Source organism: Heterocephalus glaber, unplaced genomic scaffold (genome assembly GCF_053883595.1).
Source record: "Heterocephalus glaber isolate CG9 unplaced genomic scaffold, H.glaber_assembly_v1.0 deba00001523, whole genome shotgun sequence".
NCBI lineage: Eukaryota > Metazoa > Chordata > Mammalia > Rodentia > Bathyergidae > Heterocephalus > Heterocephalus glaber.
This window is the reverse complement of record NW_028258327.1, coordinates 6,696,270-6,718,977: the sequence shown is the minus strand read 5'-3', so window position 1 is coordinate 6,718,977 and position 22,708 is coordinate 6,696,270. Positions and strand designations below refer to the sequence as shown.

At 33.8% G+C, this 22,708-nt stretch overlaps 1 protein-coding gene and 1 non-coding gene across 5 annotated transcripts in view; both read right to left on the bottom strand.

Moving 5' to 3' along the window:
• Sim1 (SIM bHLH transcription factor 1) overlaps nt 1-22,708 on the bottom strand; it is an 84,681-nt gene that overhangs the window by 19,004 nt on the left and 42,969 nt on the right. For all 4 annotated transcript variants that reach the window (XM_004862479.4, XM_087187933.1, XM_087187934.1 and 1 more), the window contains one exon: nt 16,137-16,305. In XM_004862479.4, coding sequence (XP_004862536.1) covers nt 16,137-16,305 — 169 coding nt within the window. The remainder of the gene's footprint in view (nt 1-16,136; nt 16,306-22,708) is intronic.
• On the bottom strand, nt 5,517-5,626 carry LOC147824951 (U6 spliceosomal RNA). The gene has a single exon (XR_015441587.1). It is a non-coding gene; the product is annotated as a U6 spliceosomal RNA (small nuclear RNA).

Sequence of the window (22,708 nt, the reverse complement as noted above, 5' to 3'; positions counted from 1 at the left end):
ATACCGTAAGACATAGTGTATTTATAACAAAATAATATGACAAGATTGAGCCAAACATATTAACCACATCAATAAATGTAAATAGCCTTAAATCACCATTAAAAGAAGAAAAAATAGTTTTCAAACTGACTCACAGAACAAAACCTAACTCTACACTGAAGAGACATGCCTGACACAGTATTTCAAAAAGGTAAAAATAAAAAGAGAGGCAAATATAAACAAGGCAAATGTAATCATTAAGAAATTAGGAGGGGCTAGAGATATAGCTCAATGGTAGACCATTTACCTACCATATGTGAGGCCCTCAGTTCAATAATATAAAATTAAACAACATCTTCAAGATCTAGAGCTCAGCATACAATGACAACAATAAATAAGTAACACCAGGGCTTGGGATTCTAAAAGTTAAATGAAGTGGAATTTAGTCTAAAAAAGCATTAATAAAGCAAAAAAAATTTTTTTTTATGTTGCCAAAAGTCACAGTTCTCCAGGTGTGGTGTTGCATGCCTTTAATGCCAGCACTCAGGAGGCTGAGGCAAGAGGATCAGTGCAAGTTTGAGGCCAGTCTGGGCTACATAATGAGTTTAAGACCAGCCTGAACTACATAGCAAAACCCTGCCTCAAAAAAAAAAAAAAAAAAAAAATAGCCCTAAGACAAATGAAAAGATATTTGACTTCTTAACAAGCTAGCCACAAAATAAAACGACACTGACAAACCATCTGTCAGCCATCAGATTAGCAAAAATTCAAAAGCTCAACAACACAATTTTTGGCATAGTGCAAGGAAGTAGGTATTCTCCTATTTTCTCAGTGGGTGTGTAAACTGGTGCAATCTCTATGGAAGAGAATTTGGCAATACCTAAAAAAAGGAGTATTTTTACCTTGTGACCAAGATGTTTCCCACTTCAAAGAGGTTATCTTAAAAAGTATACACAAGATTATTCATTGTAGCAATATTTATAATCACAAAATATTAGAAATCCAAACAGATTAATTAAACTTAATACATACACAAAATGGAGAAGTAGGTGGTTGTTTAAAAAAATGTATACACATGAGAGGAAATTAAGAATATATATATCCATATGTAATATGCTGTATTTCATGTAAAAATATGAAAAGTAAAATACACATATATCCTCTAGCTTTTGCAAAAAGAAATGCAAGGATAAACAGAAAAGCAAGCAAACTGATTACCTGAGACAGGAGGGGGAAAGGAAAACAAAAGCAGGGAGGAGAGAAATGTATTTCCTAGCCTTGTCTGCTGAAAGGGCCCAGGACCATGACATGTTAGCCATATAAACACACTTGGTATGTGGATCTTGGTTTTTAAATATTATTCTCCACTGAAAGGAAGCACAGCTCCCCAGAGACATAACTAATTCCAGGGTTGGAGCAGGGGACTTACAGGTGAGCCTGAAACATCTTAGAGAGCCACAAAATAGGTTAAAAAATAAAATAATAGGAATGTGTCAAAAAGACATGGAAGCGAGCTTGACAGAATCCCCACTGACCAAACCTGGAAATTTTAAACAAAAGTAAGTAAGGCCAGTAATGAATGAATTTTACTCCGCTAAACGTTGTAAGAATCCATGAATTCATACTAATAGACAAATTAATAAAGGAGAAGAATCCTCCTTTCAGTAGAGTGTTCACTGGTAGGTGTAAAGGGAGGGGTTGAGTTAGAAAATAAACGTTTTTCACTTGTTCTAGTAAGGATTTCTTTGAACATAAATCATCATAGATAACAAATCTATGCAGAAAAGTTTGATCAGGAATAGACATTATATGGTCTTATGGGTCTTCCCACAGATTGCTTTTCAACTGAAAGGGGAAAAAGAACAGTAATTATACAGGAGAGAAATTGGATGATTTTTTGAGCAGGTGATCAAAATTAACTTATCCAGCTTAAATATTGACATCAAGCACCTCTTAATGTGATATTTACTCTGAAAACACAGCCTCACTTATGAAGTGTTCCAGCACATGATGCATAATCTGAATCTAACCATAAGAAAGTTGAAAAAATGTCTATAACTGGTCTGTGTTTTTCAAAAATGCCAATATCATGAAAGAAATAGCAAAGATAAATACTATTCCATTAAAGGAGACTAAAATGTCATGACAACTAAATGCCAAATAAATTCCTGGACTGGATCTTGTATTAGAGAGGAAACAACAAATTCCACAATGGCTAGTACTGGGGAAATCTCGCATATGGACTACCATATTGAATAAGAAGTATTTTATCAATGTTAAATGTCCTGATTTTGATCATTGTTCACTGGTTATATAAGAGAATATCCTTATGCTTAGGAAATATACATTGAAGTATAGAGCTTTAAATAGCCATTGTATATGTAATCTACTAAAAAAAAGTTCCAAAAAAATAAATAATGAGGGAAGAGGAAGAGAAAAGAGAGAGATAATATGATAAAACAAATACAGCAAAATGTTAAGCACTGGTGAACCTAGATAAGTATACAGGAACACTCTGTACTGCTGCTGCAACTTTTTTGTAAGTATGCAATCAATCTAAAATATGTACTTGAAAATAAAAATATCCTATAAATTTATGACTTATTTTTCTAGAATAATTTAAGAGGAATCCTTTTATAAAAATGATATTTTTCTGAAGAAATATAAACTTGCACTCCTAAGGCTATAACTTAATTCTTCGAATATCTTCATTCTTGTTACTGATTATTGATTTTGTACACAAAAATACACTTAAAAGTTATCAAAAGGATTGATCTGCTCTACTGTCATTTATTGTGACTTGTCCAAAAATGTCATTTTTCCTCAGCCTTGGTTTTCCCATTTGCAGAAAAGAGACAGACTATTTTGTAGCATTTCAGTGAGAATCAAACAAATAATATGTTCCACAACACTCTTACAATGCATTTATGTAACAGTCCTTGATTAATCACTTTTCACTTAGGTAATAGGATGTGTTACTAGAAAACCATCCTATGAAAACTATTTTACCCCAAGACTGTATTATCTAAATGATATATTTTCAGTCCCATTTACAGACATGTGAGAGATAAAGTATATGGTAAAAAATAAAGAAATTAACCTTCTCAACTGTAAAAAAAAAAAAAAAAATCAGGCCCCTACCAAAACATTTAAACACAAAGGTGTTTTTTTACAAATATTCCAATTTTCCATGCTAGGATATACTTTGTGACAAGTATTTCTTATCACTTATACTTTGATTAAAAAGTCTAAAGATACATGGTAAGGAAAGAAGGAGCAAGAATCCTGGCCAATTAGCTCACATGCAAGCCTGTGGATGGTCCTCCTAGCCATTCATAGTATCTATACTATTTTCAAGTAAAATAAAATCATGTTTTATGAGCTACAAGGTATCTACTCTTCTTCCTTTGAAAAGGTAACAACACTTTCTTCTATATTTAAAGGAGGGAAACTGAATAATTTAAGTTTCTATTTTAATTAGTTTATATCCATCAATTAAAATACACTAAAAATTAATTTGGGGTTAATTTTGCTAAAACCTCCGTTTTTCTTAGAAGATTTGTTATGATTGTGAATACTTTGCACCTGGAGTAACCCTCATTTCTTATTTAAAATTTAACAAAACAGGGCTTGGGGATTTAGCTCAGTGGTGCCACCACCTGCCTCGAAAGCGCAAGGTCCCAAGTTTGATCCCCGGTACCAAAAAAAACACAAAAACAAAAAAAACACCAAAATTTAACAAAACAAGCACTTGTGTGTGCAAATTTTAAAATGAGTCAGATGAATAATGTTCTTATTCTCATAAAGTATGAAACTAAATGTCACCCACCTTTGGGATTTTGCTTTGGGATTCTGCTCATGAAAGAGTCATTCCTCTTTGGGATTCTGCTTCCCTTTGGGATTCTACTCATGAAAGAGTCATTCTTCTTTGGGATTCTGCTCCCCTTTGGGATTCTGCTCATGAAAGAGTCATTCTTCTTAGAACAGACTTATACCTCATCAGGTTTAAGGTAGGGCTTAATATGCATCCAGCAGGAACTACGTACAATGACTCATGCTAATAGTTACAGAGTACTTAGCACTGGCAAGACAATGTGCAGGTGATGTGAAATACAATCTTACCTTCGAGGTGTTCACATTAGGATGGGGATAAATAATGCACAGGCATAACTTTAATAAAATTTAGAAAATGATAAAGATTTGAATAAAGAAAAAACTAACGAGTTCAAAAAAGTGAAACACTGTTCTCTCCTTCAACACCTTAAATTGTTTAGGAAGGGATACGAACTATGACTGATTGAGGGATAACTTACTCTATGATTTGCATATGCTAATACCCATAACGCCAAGAACTGTTACTTTTGTAAAATACCTGCTACATGTTGCTGTACAAACTTTCCACAGACATTGTGTTAGTTGTAGTAAATGTGACTTTAAAAAAATAAACATTTGCCCGAAGATTATGAAGTTTAACAGGAGAGATGCAGTTCCAGAATCCCTTTTTTTCATCCCTTTAGAGATACTTAAGTTAAAAAGGCAATAGAGTACTACCTCTAAGCTGTAAGGGTCATAGGTCTCTAACCATATTTTTTTTTCTTCTGTAATTTACTTTTAGTTTTACAAATTATACCATGATAAAACTTGACAGAAGTTACTCAAGTGAAACAGTTTCCTTTAACATTGTATAAGTTAATTAGGTGCATACCACAAGAGATTTTGTTGCTGTTTACACAGGGAGTTCTCATGATTTTAGCATTACCCAACCATATTTTTACAAAGAGAATTTTTTTTCAAGCTACACACCCTAGGAAACCATCTTCACACAGTCTTGGGTGATGTTCTCTAATTACTAAGGCAGCCTTCTGACACAATTGCACCCAGTGATATTTCTCTTCTGATAACAGTCCTAAGATTCATTCCTGCTTCAACAGCATGTTCCAGACAGGTGCTCTGCATTTGTCTGGATATGGCAGCAACAATCCAACTCAGGAAAAATGCCAGATGTTCCAACAATAGATGTTACAGTTATCTATTTTTATTCTGGCAGCTCATTGAGGTTTTTATCATTTTTAGCTATAAAATATATAAAGAGTCCCTCTTATGGTAAAACCCTGTTTTCCATGAAAAACTTTCACTCTATTAGGCATGAGCAGCTTTCCTTTTGATTTGTGTCAGAACCATGAGGAAAAAAAAAAAAACACATCACAGATGCAGACTGCATTGTACTAAGAACATATGCATGCTTTTAAATCACTTTTATCTTACTTTTTACTAATGTAACCCTGAAACATAAAATATGTTCTTTTTTACATTCACTGTTATGGGAAGAACAGATGGTGAAAGAGTTAGATTAAAGTAATACAGCATGTCCATTAAAATGTCCCCCACTGCTGGGGATGCTTCCCTCAAACAGGAGTTGTGTTTACTATAAAGAATGGCTTTGGCTTACACACATTGGAAATCGTCAGAGGTTTTCTCCAGAATAAACCTAAGGGTAAGAGAAAAACTAGTGTCAGAATCAAATGCTTTTTTTTTTTTTAAATATGGAATGCTTCACAAATTTGCATGTCATCCTTGCGCAGGGGCCATGCTAATCTTCTCTGTATCGTTACAATTTTAGTATATGTGCTGCTTTTTAAAGTGGCAATAATTCAAATTATTCTGCTAATCTAAAAGACTGAATGAAACCAGGTGTCTATGAGAGTATAAACTGAACAGCAAGCAAATAATGAAGTTCATTTTTAACTTGAAAAATTTTAGAACCTAAAAAATCATAAGTGAAACTTCAGAGATAATATGAAGTAGAAAGTATTTTTTCATTCCTCCATTTCTACTAATAGTGCACAGAAATCTTTTTATCACTTCATCCCTAATTTGTCTTATTAATAAACAAAAAGAATAATTCTATATGTAAGATATATTAATAAAGGTTAAGTGAAAATGAGTTCTGCCAAGTCTCACAAATCTTCAGAAATGTAAAAAAAAAAACCTTCTGAGAAATTTTTATAAAATTTACTTTAATTACATATAGTTTCAAAAGGGTTAAACTTTTTTTTAAATTTCAAGGAAAATTACAGAATATATTCTAAAAGAAAAAAATATCAATCCTGAGTCACATTCCAGAGTTGAGGATGATTTTACAAGAGAAACAAACCATATATCCACTTACACTATAAATAATGATAAAGTAAATACTAAATAAAAATTCAACTATTGAAAGTTTTAAATATTTTGGCCATTTCTTACTCCATTTTACTGAATATATAAATTGTTAATATCTCAAAATCAGTATTTAAGAATGTGGTCACTATAGTTTCACTATTTTTATGCTTGTATCCATCTATAATTGATCATTTATTGTGACTTTTTTTCAACTTTAATCCATATTTTAGCTATTTTTAGTGCCAAAAATATTTTGGCAAAAAAAGTCTGTAAATTCCCTGATATAGTCCACAAAGTAGAAACACAGGAAGTTTTTTTTAATATGCCTCAAATGTGATTTGAAATGTCATAAGTCTTCTCTTAACCCTTCCCCTATAGTTACAAAAATGTTTCTTGGATTCAGTTCATTTTTCTCACAGAAAAGTAACCATAGTGGACATCTCATTAGCTGTCACAGTGATGTGCAGCTGGAAAGGAATCAGCCCACAGACCAGAGGCCAGCTTTCCTCCAGTGTAATTCTATAAGGAATCTCCTATAGAGTTTCATATGGAGAGGGCTGTTCTAAAACTGAGAAATCCACAGTACATCCTTTTTGCAAATCCAAAGGTGAATGCCTAAAGATGTCTATTTTTATTGCACTGAACATTTTAAACAGGTAATAACGAACATGGAATAAACATTTAATTAAATGCTTTATCATAGTATTCACAGCTATAAATGATTATAAATATCCCAACTTGTATAGATAATATAGAAATATCTCTAGCTCATTGGGTAAACCCTGGGTTTCCAGGACCAGTAGCACTAATTTTAATGGTAATCCTTTTTCATGATGGGCCTTGGGCATGAGCCAGAGCCACTTCGATCCTTTCACTGATGCTTTGATTTGTCTGATTTTCCACATGTAAGTGGCAGATCCCATGGGCTTGAATTAGGTGGGTACAGGTGCTGCCACCTGCTCCAGCCCCTTACTGCAGCTTTGTTTGGTCTTCACTGCTTTATTCTGAATCTGGACAAAGGATAGGCTGCCCAAGCTGCTCTTGGCAGCACACTAGAATTAGGAGGCATGTTACTGGCCTTCTGCATGATGAAAGAGAAATGGTCAGATCTGTAATTCTGTGAAAACAAATTGAAACTTGAAAACCATCAGCTGAGTTAATCTATTTCAAACTGCTGATTGCAAATAAAAGGTCTACCTTTTCTTTTTCTAAGCTAGGCTCTGTAAACATGAAGAAAAGTAAAACAATGTAAAATATATACTAAATAATATACAGCAGAACCCTTTCCTCCAGATTTGAGGTAAATTGACAAAATTGTTACATTCTTAAAGTGTACAACATGACAATTTAATAATATAAGCATACATTAACAAATTAGTACCGCAATGAAGTTAATATATCCAACACCTCCCACAGTTACCTGTATGTATGTGGTGTGTGAAAGTTTCAGATTACTCTCAGCAAATTTCAAGTATAGAATATAGTTTTAACTATAGTCACCATGCTCTACATTAGATTCCCAGCACTTATCCATCTTATAACTGAAATTTTGGACTCTCAGACTACAATTCTCCATTTCCTGCACCTCCAGGAACTGACAACCACTACACCATTCTACTCTGTTTCTATGACTTTGACCTTTTTTTCACCTACAAATGAAATCATACAGTATTTGTCACTGTCTGGTTTATTTTACTTAGCATAATGAATTCTAGTTCAGCCATTTTGTCACAAATGGCAAGATTTTCTTCTTTTTTAGGGTTAAATATAATCTACTTCATACCATATTTTCCCTATCTGTTCACCCATCACTGGACACTTTGGTTGTTTCCATGTCTTCACTATTGTGAAATGCCATAATAAGTATGGGTCTATGGACATCTCCTCAAGATGCTGATTTCATTTCTTTCAGGTACATACCAAGAAGTAGAATTGGTGGATCACACAGTAGCTCCATTTTAAATTTTTTGAAAAGCTCCCATATAATTTTCCATAATGACATCACTAATTTACATTTTACTAACAGCACACAAGGCTTCCCTTTTCTCACATCTTACCAACATTTGCTACATTTTGTCTTTACTAGAATACCTATCCATCAAAAAAAAAAAGAAAGAAAGAAAGAAGAAAAAAAGGGGGCTGGGGATTTAGCTCAGTGGTACCATGCCTGCCTTGCAAGTGCAAGGTCCTCAGTTCAATCCCCAGTACCAGAAAAAAAAAATAGAATAACCATTCTAACACATGTGAGTTTTGATTGGATTTATCTGATAATTAATGATATTGACTACCTTTTTGTCAACCTGATAGGCATCTATATGTCTTCTTTTTTTTTTTTTTTTTGCTACCAGGGATCGAACTTGGGACCTTGCACTTGCAAGGCAAGCACCAGAACCACTGAGCTAAATCCCCGGCCCCTATATGTCTTCTCAGGAAAAATCTCTATTCTCAAGTCCTTTGCCTAATTTTAGTTAAGTTTTTTACTATGGAGTTATATGAATTCCTCTAATAGTTTCAGTGTTAACTATAATCCTATAAGCTATAGGATTTTCAAATATATCTCCCATTCTAAAGGTTATTTTTTCATTATATTATTTTCTTTGCAGTGAAGAAGCATTTTGGACTGATGTAGTCATATATTTGTTTAATTTTGTTTTTGTTGCCTGTAATTTTGGTGATATATCAAAAAAAAAAACATTGCCAAGACCAATGTCAAGAAGTTTTTCCCCTATGTTTTCTTCTAGGAATTTTGTGGTTTGAGATTTTACATAAAAGCTTTTTCCCTTATGTTTTCTTCTGGGAATTCTGTGGTTTCAGGATTCACATTCAAGTTTCTATTCTATTCCATGGCTGTTTTTATGCTAATATTCCATTGTTTTGATTATTATAGCTCTATAATAACCCAAAATCAGATATATATACCTCCACCTTTGTTCTGCTTTCTCAAGATTGCTTTGGCTAGTCAGGGTTTTTTATGGTCCTATATTAATGTGAAGACTGTTGTTTTCTATCTCTTGTTTCGAATCTTAAAGAAAACTTTGTAAGCCTTTCAAACTTAGTAATTTGGTGTCATTTACATTCTCCATTATATTAAGGTACTTTCCTTCCATAACCAATTTGTTGAGAGTTTTATTATGAAAATGTGTTGAACTGCGCAAAATGTTTTTTTCCTTCATCCATTGAGATGATCTTAGGATTTTTATCCTTCATCTTGTTAGTGTGGTGTATCACATTTGTTGGTTCATGTATATATGTATATATATACGTATATATATATGTATATATATACGTGTATATATATACGTATATATATACGTGTGTATATATATACGTATATATATACGTGTGTATATATACGTGTGTATATATACGTATATATATACGTGTGTATATATACGTGTATATATATACGTATATATATACGTATATATACGTGTATATATATACATATATATATGTATATATATGTATATATATATGTATGTGTATATATATATGTATGTATATATATATAAAATAAACATTTTTTTGTGTGGGTACCGGGAATCGAACTTGGGTCCTTGCGCTTGCGCAGCAGGTGACAAAACCACTGAGCTAAATCCCTGGCCCAGTTCATATATTTTTAATCAGACATGAATACCAGTGATAAATTTCAGTTGTGGTGTTTGCTGGTATAGCATTGACAATTTTTGCCTCTATGTTCTTCAAGGATATTGACTTGAAACTTTCTTTTCTTGCAACATTCTTATCTCACTGTGTTATCAGAATATTGGTCTTATAAAATAAGTTTGGAAATCTTCCCTCGTCTTCAAATTTTTAGAATAGTTTGAAAAGGATTGGTGTTAATTTTTCAACTGTTGTGTAAAATTCACCATTGAAGCCATTTAGTTTTGAGCTTGTTGTTTTTAGTAGTTTTTTGAATACTGTTGTTCAATGTTTTTCCTCATTATTGCTCTGTTCAGATTTTCTATTTCTTAATGAATTAGTCCAACTAGATTTTATGTACTAGAAATTTAGCTATTTCTTCCAAGCTATCGACTTGTTAATACATAATCATGTCTTTTTTTCTTGGTTCATCTAACTTAAAGTTTGTGAATTTTGTTGATCTTTTTAAAAAGTTAATCAGTTTGTTCTCTATTTTGCTTACTTCTATTCTAATCTTTATTATCTCTTTTCCTTCTGCTAACTATACTTGATTGGTTCTTCATCTTATAATTCCATCAAGTGTGGACTGAGATTAATCTTTTGTTTTGTTTTGTTTTTGTTTTTGTTTGTTGGGTGCTGGGGATTGGGGGCAAGCACTCTACCATAGAGCTGTACACCCAGTCCTTATCTTTTTCATTTTGGATGTTTCTAGCCATACATTTTCCTCTTAGAATTGTTTTTGCTGCATCACATAAGTTTTGGTACCTTATGGTTTCATTTTCCTTTGTCTCAATTTTTTTTCCTTTGATTTTTACCTTGACTCATGGGTTGTTTGGGAGTATATTGTTTAATTTCTATATATTTATGAATTTTTCAATTTTCCTCCTGGTGCTTATTTTTAGTTTCATACTATCATGGTCAGAAAAGACACTATATGATTCCAACCTTCTTGAACTTATTAAGGGAAAAGTGAGCAGAAACAAACACCCACTGGACATCACTATCTACTCCTCCTCCAACTATTTGACAAAGGAATGAAAGGCAGAAGCTGTGGCCTTGAAACCCTATGACTGATCACATTTTATAATTCCTTCTAAAATGTTAATTTTGCCACCTCAAATAGACCCGGGATATGGTTCTATAAGGACCCATCTATAGCACTTTTTTACACATCATTAGTATTTAACTAAATGCAAAAGTGAGTTTGAAAAAAAAAAGCACAAGCTGGGTTTAGTGTCACATGCTTCTAATCCCATCACTCAGGAGGCTGAATCAGCAGGATCACAGCAAGTTCAAGGCCAGCCTGGGCTACATACTAAGTTCAAGGCCAGTGTGAACTACATAGAAAGACTGTTTCAAAAGAAAGAAGAAAAAGAAAGAAAGAAAGAAAGAAAGAAAGAAAGAAAGAAAGAAAGAAAGAAAGAAAGAAAGAAAGAAAGGAAGGAAGGAAGGAGGGAGGGAGGGAGGAAAAAGAAAGGAAGAGAGAGAGAGAGAGAGCACAAAGCCGAAACATAAAGGTCTCAACATACTGAGGACAATTTTTACTGAAATAATATTCAGAAGATCTAAAAATTACCTGCTCTGCTAATCTGATATTTCTATTGGAAAGAGATTCATCCCAAATTTATACAGGGACATAAAATGTTTTTTAAAGCCTATATATTAAAAGACTTCCTGGCAAAATGTGGTTTTTTTGCAAAATGCAAAAATGTTGTATTTTTGTTATTTATGGTCAAAGGTTGCATGTTTCTATGTTATATATAATACATGAAATGGAGGGATAATTACAGTAATCATAGTAAAATACAATGTATAAAGGTAGAACTATGTTTGTGAAATTATTGGTCCTTCTTTTCTCTGCAACTTAGAAAATCAAGTTCTCAGTGTAATCTTCACTGTTGTATTTTGGAGGCCAGAAAGAACCTTTGTAGAAAGAGTTTGTAGCTTCACCTAAAGGAAGCCAGACTAGTGGCAATGAAAATTTAGAGGGTTCTGTAAGATTCTTTAAGATAATAGATGTGGAATAAAACATGCAAGTGTTACAGTGTATCAGTAGTAATTACTTTCAGGTTTCATAAGCATGTACAGTCTTATTTATAGACTGTTAATAGGGGACACTACAGTATACAGATTACTGCTGAATAGTAGGAAAGGCTAGAGAAGGGCAGGAGGATGCAACATAGTGGAGTGGCATGCACTGTCTCTGTTAAATGTAACTATAAACATGTCAACGTAAGAAGTCTTAGATGGAAACTCCAGAATCAGGAAGCAATTTGTTCATGATTTACCTGATTAAAACATACCAAAATAACTTCCAACTGGTATTTGAGTGCCATGACTAGTTACATAAAAATATGTTGAAAATAGGATAGCAATCTCAAACAGATAAGGTTGAAAAACCAAATTCTGTATACACAGTAGTTCTAATTCAATAGACCTATGAAAAAATAATGTTGCCATTTTCATGAAAAAAAAATCCAATAGCAACAAAATACAACTGCCATAATGGTAAGATTTCTGCTGTGCAGCAGCCCAGTAGCTATGTGCAAAATCTTTGGGAATTAATTATAATATTTCTTATAACAATTCTTCCAAAACCATTCAATACAATTCTGTTTTGACCTCTCCCATCCCAAATAATACATAGAAGGGCCGGGGATTTAGCTCAGTGGTGCCGCCACCCGCCCCGCAAGCACAAAGTCCTGAATTCAATCCCCAGTAGCAATAAAAGAAGTACAAGGTTATTGAGTTATTCATTAAGTGGCTATAATATAATCAAGTCTAAAAACATTCCCAAAGATATCTCATACCAGGAAGGGATCTAATAGTTCATCTACTACTCCAGAAAAACTGGGAGATGATAGTGAATTATAATTTGTACTTGTCTTGAATGTTCATATAAGGGTACCTAAATAATTCCAAAAAATGGTGATGTTTGTCATTCATCAAACATCTGTTAGAAATTTCTATATATACTGAAAATATAATAGAACAAAGAGCCCAATAAATAATATTGATAGAATTATTAAATCACAATTTACTTAACTAATAAGGGCCATAAGATGTTACTCTATGAGATTAATTTTAGTCTGGAAACTTCCTTTTGAAGAATCTGATTAGAATTTATATGTTAAAATATGTAAATATGTAAATAACAAAAAAGACTACTTTGGAAAAATGGCCAGAAGTATTTAAAATGAAATACAATTAAAACCATCACCGTTCCATCACTAAAAAGGAAAATATTATGAGTCTATATAGGGCAGAATTCAAAGTTTCCTTCACTGAAGGAAGCTTTAAAAGTATAATTTTGAAGTAAATCTATAATAATCAAAATATATCTATAACAAGAAGTACCAGAAGGCAAGGATAAAAAGAATCTTATCTATTCTTCATACAGTATCTTTTAAATTAGTAGAAAACTTTAGTTTAGTTCTTTATACACTCACACTGAAACTATTAAAATTAGTTCTCTAAATAGTTTTCCCTTCCTCAACTATTTTAATGTTCAACTCTTTATTAGTTCTGTACAAGATAAACTCTAAACTCCTTGGCCTGGCATGTATTTGGCACCAATTTATTTCCAAACTCATCACTGCTATTTCTCATTCAGAGAGACCAACCTTCCCCCACTTCACTCCCAGGCCCAGTCAATGAGTTCCTGCATTCCCTTAAAATTTTAATCTTCCTGAAGGTCCTGCTCCTTTCCCTTCTTCCCACATGCTCGAATCCTAACCTCAAAGCCAAGTTATATACCCTTTCTTTAGCCAGGCCATAGTCCGTGACACTGATATCATACACAAAGTCCTTTGTAGCTATCATCCCTTATACCGTACTTATTCTACTGTATGATTTCCCACTTTAACTGTACTGCAAAACCTGGACAGTCTTTATTCCACATATTTATATTCTAACACTATGTATCTAACCCATACCCCCAGTTCCCACAGTGACAGTACTAGCATCTTTCGAAAGCAGATACTCCTTTAACATCTGCTGAGTCAAAGGCATACGAGAGCAATGAAAATTAAGAATTAGCTTCTCTTTAATGACATTAAGGACAATTTGAATCAAAAATGTTTGGAGAAACTAATGATTTTCTTTAAAATTTCTAAATGGAAATGAAATCTATGTAAATAGGGAAGGGCGGAGAGGGTGAAGGGTGCACAGGTAATGGGGGAAAAAAAAATAAGAACCAAGATATATCATGTACAGGTACAAACACCCAATGATAAATGTAAACGAATTGTATACCTAAAATGTATCAATAAAAAAACTTAAAAAATAAAATAAAATTTCTGAGGATTTGGAACAAAATGTGGATGTATTTCTAAGTTGTCTTCTTCCAGTAGCAATAGTCCTGAGTTTGCTCTAGATGACATTCATTTCCAACGAACCTCCAGACTATCGTCTCTCACCATAACATTTCACGGCAAATACCTGTTCACCTGTCTGTCTAGATCAATAGCTCCTCAGGTGTAAAGAGAGTGTGCTCCATTTCTATCTGATTGATCTAATACCATGACTATCTAAAGTAAACACAATTAAAGAACAACCTTTACTACAGAAATAAATGTTAAGTAAATTCAACCTATCACTGTGCTAATTCGAATTAGGCGCATAGTCAAAAGTCTGCATTTACATGTCTTAACCACAAAAATGAATACACAAACTTTAAGAGAAATCCTATGTGAACATATATGTATATTTGTGTGTTTTTTATACATGATAGAACACTGCAGAAGAGAGTAAAATTCTGGAAAAGAAAAATGAGAAAGGATTTTTTTCTACTTTCCACTCTTGCGTAGTATTTTTGTACTATAAAACATATGTAACATTCAAATTAACTCCACACACATATTAGAGTAGTCTAATGAAAGTTAAAACATTTTTAGATGATTCATTTACTGTTAGACTGGACTAATAGAAATTTTAGATGTTAAGAGCAGAGCATGAAAGAAAACACAGACTAAACAATGAGGTTTTGGAGGTCCAACAAGGATTTTGTTTTTATGGCTTAATTTCTGTAAAACAAAGGACAAACTCCTTCTTAACTTAGTATTTCCTAATTTAAATTCTTCTTTCATGTATGTGTCCAACACTGCTATATACTTAAGGACAGAACTACCCAAAGGCACAATCCATCCTTCCAAGTAGTAAAAAGAGACAGTAAAACTCTTCCCAAGGTACAAGACAATAATAAGAAAAGCATCTCATTAGATGTTCTCTAGAAGGAAGCAGCTGCCCGTCGGCAGTGATTTTGACTACACTGTGTACTTCTTTTTTTTTTTTTTGGTACCAGGGATCAAACTCAGGTCCTTGAGCTTGCAGGGCAGGTGGCGGAACCACTGAGCTAAATCCCAGCCCCTACACTGTACTTCTTAACAAAAGTGCTCAGCACTCCTAACAGAAGTTGCACACTGATATACATCTAGGCTTCACACAATTATTCTCTTCTCTTTTTCAAAGTAAGGAAAGCTGGTCTTCTGTGGAAGACTTCAAAGCTATATGATCTAAGTCTTTTGGAGACAGAGCTCATAGTCTTCTCCCCTTCAGATATCAAGACAATAAAATAATCTAGCAAATAATAGCTTTTTAGTGAGCATTGGGTCAATGAATGATGTTTCCTCAAATAGTACACATTTGAAGATATCAGCATAAAAATATAGATCTGACAGATAAGGAAATTATCATTTTTATACCTATTAGATTGCCTTTTTGCTTAAAATTGAAACATAATAAAGACAACCTTGATAAATGACTCAGAAGAAATTTTGGTTTTGTAGTACCACAGGAGTCATCTTCCTTGTTACTCCAGTGAGCTGCAGATAGTTGGCTACGGCAATGGCTAAGAAAAGGGAAAGGCCAGGGTGGTGGCTGTAATCCCAGCACTCGGGAGGCTGAGACAAGAAGATTGCTACAGGTTCAAGGACAGCCTGGGTTACATGAGTTTAAGGCCAGCCTGAACTGGATATGAGGCCCTGTTTTAAAGAAAAGAAAAAGATGGAGGTGAGATAGCCACTCTCTTTTTAAGAGTCTATATTTTTTTTATGTTGGCTACACCTTTCTGGTTAATCATTCTAGAAGACAATTTTAGGATAAATGTCCCTGAAATAACAAATTCTGGTTCTGACAGCTAGACTCTCATGAACTTTCTATAAATGCACCAAACCACAAACTCATTTCAATTTTTTACTAGCACAGTTACTTAAAAGGAAGAAGATAGTTTAGAAATCACATTTATAGACATTTTCAATTTATTAAAACCAGACAATTAATTCCAAACAGTTTTAATACTTCTTTAACTTCAAGATCAAACCAGGTCACAAAAAATGAAACAGCAACACACTTACCTGAGGGTAAGGGGAAGTCCTGGATTTTGACTTTGAACTGGACAGCCTTGACTTGGACCCCTTCCTGTTATCAGTTAGAGTGGGGGTGGAGCTGCTAGCATAGGAGAAGGCTGGTTTGGATGCTGAGATCTGATCCAGGGAGAGCTGCAGCCCCTTGTACTCTGTGTCTCTGCAAGGTGGGAAGACAGAGCCCTTAGTCATCCACTACAGGAAAGAATTCATGCATTCTCTCATCAAGAATGACAGAAATCTCCTGCTGCACAAGCACAAGTACCGGAGTTCAATTCCAGGTACAAAAAAAAAAAAAAATGAATGACAGAGATCCACATGTGAAAATGAAGCAAGCAAAAGTTACCCATGTAACTACTTTCCACAAACACCTGGATTATTGCCGAAAAATTAATATTTAACTACTGTATGCCAAGGTGGCTATCACAGCCAAATTACATGATGAGCTCATGAAAAAGTCATGATTAAGATTTTTATCATAGGGTTGAGGATTTAGCTCAGTGGTTCTGCTGCCTGCCTCGCAAGCATAAGGACCTGAGTTCGATCCCTGGTACCAAAAAAAAAGATGGACAGCTGTTCAAGAAAGAAGATTTTTATCACTATTTTTTTAGTAAAGTAGAGACAAAGCCCTTAATTTAACTTCTCTGAGCTTTTGTTCCCTCATTGGTGAGATATGAATTATAAAGCCTGCTCTGAATGTTTCTCATGTGGGGTCAACTCCACAGACATCTGGCCAAATGATGCTACCTGGTCATTAACAAGAATGTCTTCTATTGGCTGTTCCAAGATCAATAATTTTAGCAAACTCCAAATATTCTTATTGCTAGCTAAATAGTGCAACCAGGCTTATAAAAGCTTCCTTTCTTCAGGATAACTAATTCAGTTCCCTCAGAGTACACTTTACCACCAGTTCTTTCCATTCTTTCCTTCATTCAATAAATATTTACTGAGTGCCTAATATAAACCAGACTTTGTGCTATGTGGAGATGTAAGAATAAATAAGGTAACTATAACCCCTGTCTTCACACAGATTATAATCTCCTTGAAGAATAAACGGTAAACATATACAATAACGGCATGCTATAATTTGAAAGGAATAGCTAACATTAGGAAGTTCACTTGAGACACAGCGTTTAGAGGATGAAGATGACAACTTCGTTCCACCAATAGGTACAACCTCAGCTCCTTTCCAGGCAGCAGTGGATCTCATCTGACGCCTCACTTTTTCTTTTTTTGGTACCGAGGATTGAACTCAGGGCCTTGCGCTTGCAAGGCAGGCGCAGTGCCACTGAGCTAAATCTCCAGCCCCCTCACTTTTTCTTAAAAGGATATCATCCCTTTTCACTGCCACTAGAAGAAAATATTTCACAATCTTCCTTATGAAGACTCATAGAAGAATTTTCCTTCAAGTTCCAGAATTAGCAGAGCTGCTTCTCATTAATAGATTTCATGTAACACCTCATGTTTCCTTCTTTGAACTAGAAGTTGAAAGGCCCGAGCCCCAAATCTGATTTGTAATCACTTCTATGAGTACACGAAGTTCTCCAGGCAGCCATTTTGTACAGCAAATTCCACTGATTCCCCTTATTTTCTAACCTTAATTATCTTTCCCTCTAATTCTCTAATGGGTTTGCCTTCTTTAAATTTTTATGTGCATTTTTAATTCTCTTTGGATTAAGATGGATATGTGAAAATTAATAAGTTAATAAAATTATTTGTATAAAATGACTAGCAAATGGCGTGAATTGACAATTACTCATTTATCTTCTTTTTCACTTCCCTTTCAGTTCTTCCATAACAGTGTCAGGCAAAAGAAAAAGTGTAATTCAGTACTCTAAAACTGCTAAGATTGGATTTTAAATGTTCTTGCCACAAATAAGTATGTGACGTAATACACATGTGAAATAGCTTCATTATTGTACAATATATGAATATAGAAACATGCTGTATAATATATATTTATCAAATTTTTACTTATCAATTATAAAAAGAGAAAAAGTATAATTCAAGCAAAGCATCTCTCAAGACAGTAGGAACAGAAACAAACCAAAACAGTTCCAATAATATCAATACCACAAACCACAGTGTAGTAACATACAAACAGCAAATTACAAAAGCTTTTGTAAATAAAGGAAGGGAAGAGGGATTGAAAGGAGGGTAGGGGAATGGGAAAAAATAAGAATCAAGATATATCATGTACAGGTACAAATTCCCTATGATCATTATGTATACCTAAAATGTACCAATAAACTTATTAATTATTTTTAAGACCAGCAAATTGCAATAGATTCATGCCAAATACAGTTGGCTCTCCTTATCTGCAGATTGTGCATCTACGAAGTCATACAGTCTCAATTGAAAATACTCCAAAAACACAAAAATATTGCATCTCTACTAAGTATGCATAGACTTTCTTTCTTGTCATTATCCCCTAAGCAATACAGTATAAGAACTATTTACACAGAATTTATATTGTTTTGATATTTTAAGTTATCTAGAGATGACTTAAAGCCTATGAGGGGATATATATAAGTTATGTGCAAACACTCTGTCATTTTATACAAAGAGACTTGAGCATCCATAGATTTTGGTACTATTTGGGGCTTCTGGAACCAATCTTCCACAGATACTGAGGCTGAGTATAGTCCTTTCATTTGATGCAACTTAAAAAAAAAATTATTCTACAAAAGCAGCAAAAACAGTATGTGGCCCTGTTCTAGAGATCAGGGAGACATCAATTAACAGAAGGCATAAGTGTCTACCCATCATGAGGAAGGTACTAGGGCCCATTGCTGAAGGAAATAGGAAGGAGATCAGAAACCATGTTTTCCCTACTCTAACTTTATTTTTTTGTTGTTGTTGTGTGGTTTTGCTTTTTGAGACAAGGTCTCACTATGTAGGCTATCCTTGAACTCACTATGTAGCCCACACTGGCCTCAATCTTGTAGCCATCCTCCTGTTTTAGCCTCCTGAGTGCTGGGATTACAGGTATGCCCCACCACTCCCAGCTTCCTAATTTTATTTTCTTAAGTGATTATGATTTGTTTTTTCCAGTGGACTCTAAGATCTGAAAGGACAAGAGTCAAAAGTATTTCTTTATATTTCAAAAGTTATTGCAAAATATATCATATAGGTGAAAAAGGAAGAAGATAAGGATACAAATAAAAAAGGATCATTTTCCTCAATGAGTACCAAGAACTTGCAATACATCAGCGTTTCCTATACAGGAAAAAAAAAAAAAACAGTAGACTGTGAGCCCTCAGACCCACCTTCCCTTAGACAACTGTAAGCCAAGCAAATTGGACTCTGACAGGAAGTGGAGCTTTCACTGTTGTATACTTTCTGCATGAAATGCTCTTCTTTCCACTGGTCAGTTCTTGCTTGACAGGTCCTAAACTGGTAGTGAAAAGTGTGCACCTCTGAAAATGTGACCAAATAACTTCATATATCCATTGCTAATGCAATATCTCAGCACAGGGATTTCTAGTTATAAACAGAGTAAATAAGTATTTTTCTCTTGCATGCTTTCAGATTCCAGAAGGTATGCAGCCAACTTTTGATATAATTCCAAGGGAGGTAACCCTTCCAAATTCATTCTATGGAGCCAGCATTATATTGATATCAAAACCAGGTAAGGACTCAACAAAAAAAGAAAACTAGAGATCAATATCCCTGATAAACATGGATGAAAATTTTCTTAACAGCACACTATCAAACCCGATCCAACTTCACATCAAAAAGATCACATACCATGATCAAATGAAATTTATTCCAGGATACATGGATGGTTCAGCATATGCAAATCAACAGCAGAATGATGGACAAAAACCATGCCATCATTTCAATAACTCAGCATATGGAAAAAAGGTATTTGATAAAAAATATTGTTTCGTGATTTTAAAAAAATCAATTAATTAGGTATATGAGGAGTATACTTCAACATCACAAAGGTTATATATGACAAACCCATAGCCAGCATCTCACTGATGGAAAAAAGATAAAAACATTTCCTCTAAGCTAAAATATGATAAAGATGTCTACTTTCACCACTCTTGTTCAACATAGGAAGTCTTACCCAGAGCAATAATGTAAAGAAAAGAAATAAAAGACATACAAATTGAAAGGGAGAAAGTCAAATTATCCCTGTTTACAGACCATATGATTTTATATTTGGAAAACCTGAAGACACCAGAAAATACTGATAGAAATGATAAGTTAATTTGGTAAAGTTACAGGATACAAAATCAACATAAAAATTTTTGTAGTATTTTTATATGAAAAGAATAAACTTTTTCTTTTTTTGGTACTGGGGATCGAACTCGGGACCTTGCACTTGTGAGGCAGGCAGCGGAACCACTGAGCTAAATCCCTGGCCCTTTGATTTTTTTTTCAAACTTTTAAAGAAAGAAAACAAGAAAGCAATACCACTCAGAATAGCTACAAAAAAATAAGATACCTAAAAATAACTTTAAACAAGGAACATTGGTGAAAGAAATTGAAGACACCAAAAAATTAAAAGACCCTCCGTGTTCGTGGATTGAAAGAATATTGCTGGGCTGTGGATGTAGCTCAGTGGTGCAGCACCTGTCTGGCAAGCGTGAGGTCCGGAGTTCAATTCCCAGTACAAAAAAAAAAGAATATTGTTAAAATGTCCACATTACTACTAGATTCAATGCATTCCCACCAAAATACCAATAACATTCTTCACAGAAAAGGAAAAAATAATCCTAAAATTTATATCAAAGAGCAAAAGACCCCAAAAGATAGCCAAAGCAACCTTGAGCAGAAAAGATAAAAGTAAGGCATCACAATATCTGATCTCAAGACATATTGCAGGGCTATAGTAACCATAACAGCATGGTACTGGCATAAAACCTGACACACAGACCAGTGAAACAGAATAGAAACATCAGAAAAAAATGATGCATCTATAATCAATTGATTCTCTGCAAAGACACAAAAACATACATTGGAGATAAGATAAACTCTTTAATAAATGGTACTGGAAAAACAGGATATCCATGTGCAGAAGATCGAAAGTTAACTCCTGTCTCTCACCCTATAGAAAAATCAACTCAAAATATATCAAAAGCATAAAAAGAAGGCCTGAAACTGAAAGCACAAAACTTTTAGAAGAAAACTAAGAGCAATATGTCAAGTACTACATAGAAAAGCCATCTATGCTCCCAAAGTTAAAATCACTATGGGAAATACAACAAATAAAGTAAAATGTTGACATTTTTACACACATACACTTATAAAGAATGTAACCTTTTTCCTTTTCCCCTACAGCATCATTTTTTACTTAAAAGTACTGAACTGAAATTGAATAAAAGTACTTAAAAGTTTAAAAGTTCCTTTAAGGAAAAAAAAAGAAATACTTCAAGACATCAATATAGGCAATAATTTTTTGGATAAGACACTAAAAGCACAGGTAGCAAGAACAAAAATAGACAAATGGGATTATATTAAACTATAAATCTTCTACACAGCAAAAGAAACTACTAAGAGTAAAGAGACAAGCCTAGAGTGGGAGAAAATATTTGAAAACTATTCATCTGACAAGGGATTAACAGCTAGACATATGAGGAACTCAAAAAACTTTTTAAAAATTCTCTAATTCAAAAATAGGCATATTTTGAGAAATATCTTATTATCTGAATAAGATATTTCTCAAAAAAAGAACTATAAATGGTCAACAAGCATATGAAAAAATGCTCAAGATCATTACCCATTAAGGAAATATAAGTCAAAATCACAATAAGATATTATCTCTCCCCAGTCAGAATGACTAATATTTTTTTAAGCTGAAAACAACAAAAAGTAGATGCAGAGAAAAGTTAACCCTTATACATTGTTGCTAAGAATGCAAATTAGTATAATCATTACAGAAAATAGTATGGAGTTTCCTATTAAAATAGATCTGGGGGCCAGGGATTTAGCTCAGTGGTTCTGCCGCCTGCCTCACAAATGCAAGGACCCAAGTTCAAGCCCTGGTACCAAAAAAAAAAAAAGATCTGCCTTATGATATAGCTATCCTACTTCTGAATATAGAACCAAAAGAACTGAAATCAGCACATTAAAGAGACTCTCACAGTCCTGTTCATTGCAGCACTATTCATAATAGACAATATATAGAATCAACTGAGATGATCTTCCGTAGATGAATGGATAAAGAAAATGTGGTATATAAATGCACAATGGAATATTATTCAGCTATAATGAAGAGTGAAATCCTGTCATTTGAGGCAACATGGATGGAACTGAAGAACACTATGTTAAGTAAAATAAGCCAGACACAGACAAATACTGCATGTTCTCTCTCATATGGCATAGACAAAAAAAAAAAGTAAAATTGATCTCAAAGCAGAAGAGAATAGAAGAGTGATTACTAAAGGTTAAGAAGAGGAAGAAGATAAAGGGAGGCTGGATAGTGAATACAAAATGCAGTTAGTAGGAGGACTATGTTCTAATATTCTGCAGTATAGTAGGGTGACAGAAGTTTACAACAACCTGTCATATATTTTATGAGGAATTGAGAGGAACTCAAAGTCTCCAAACAT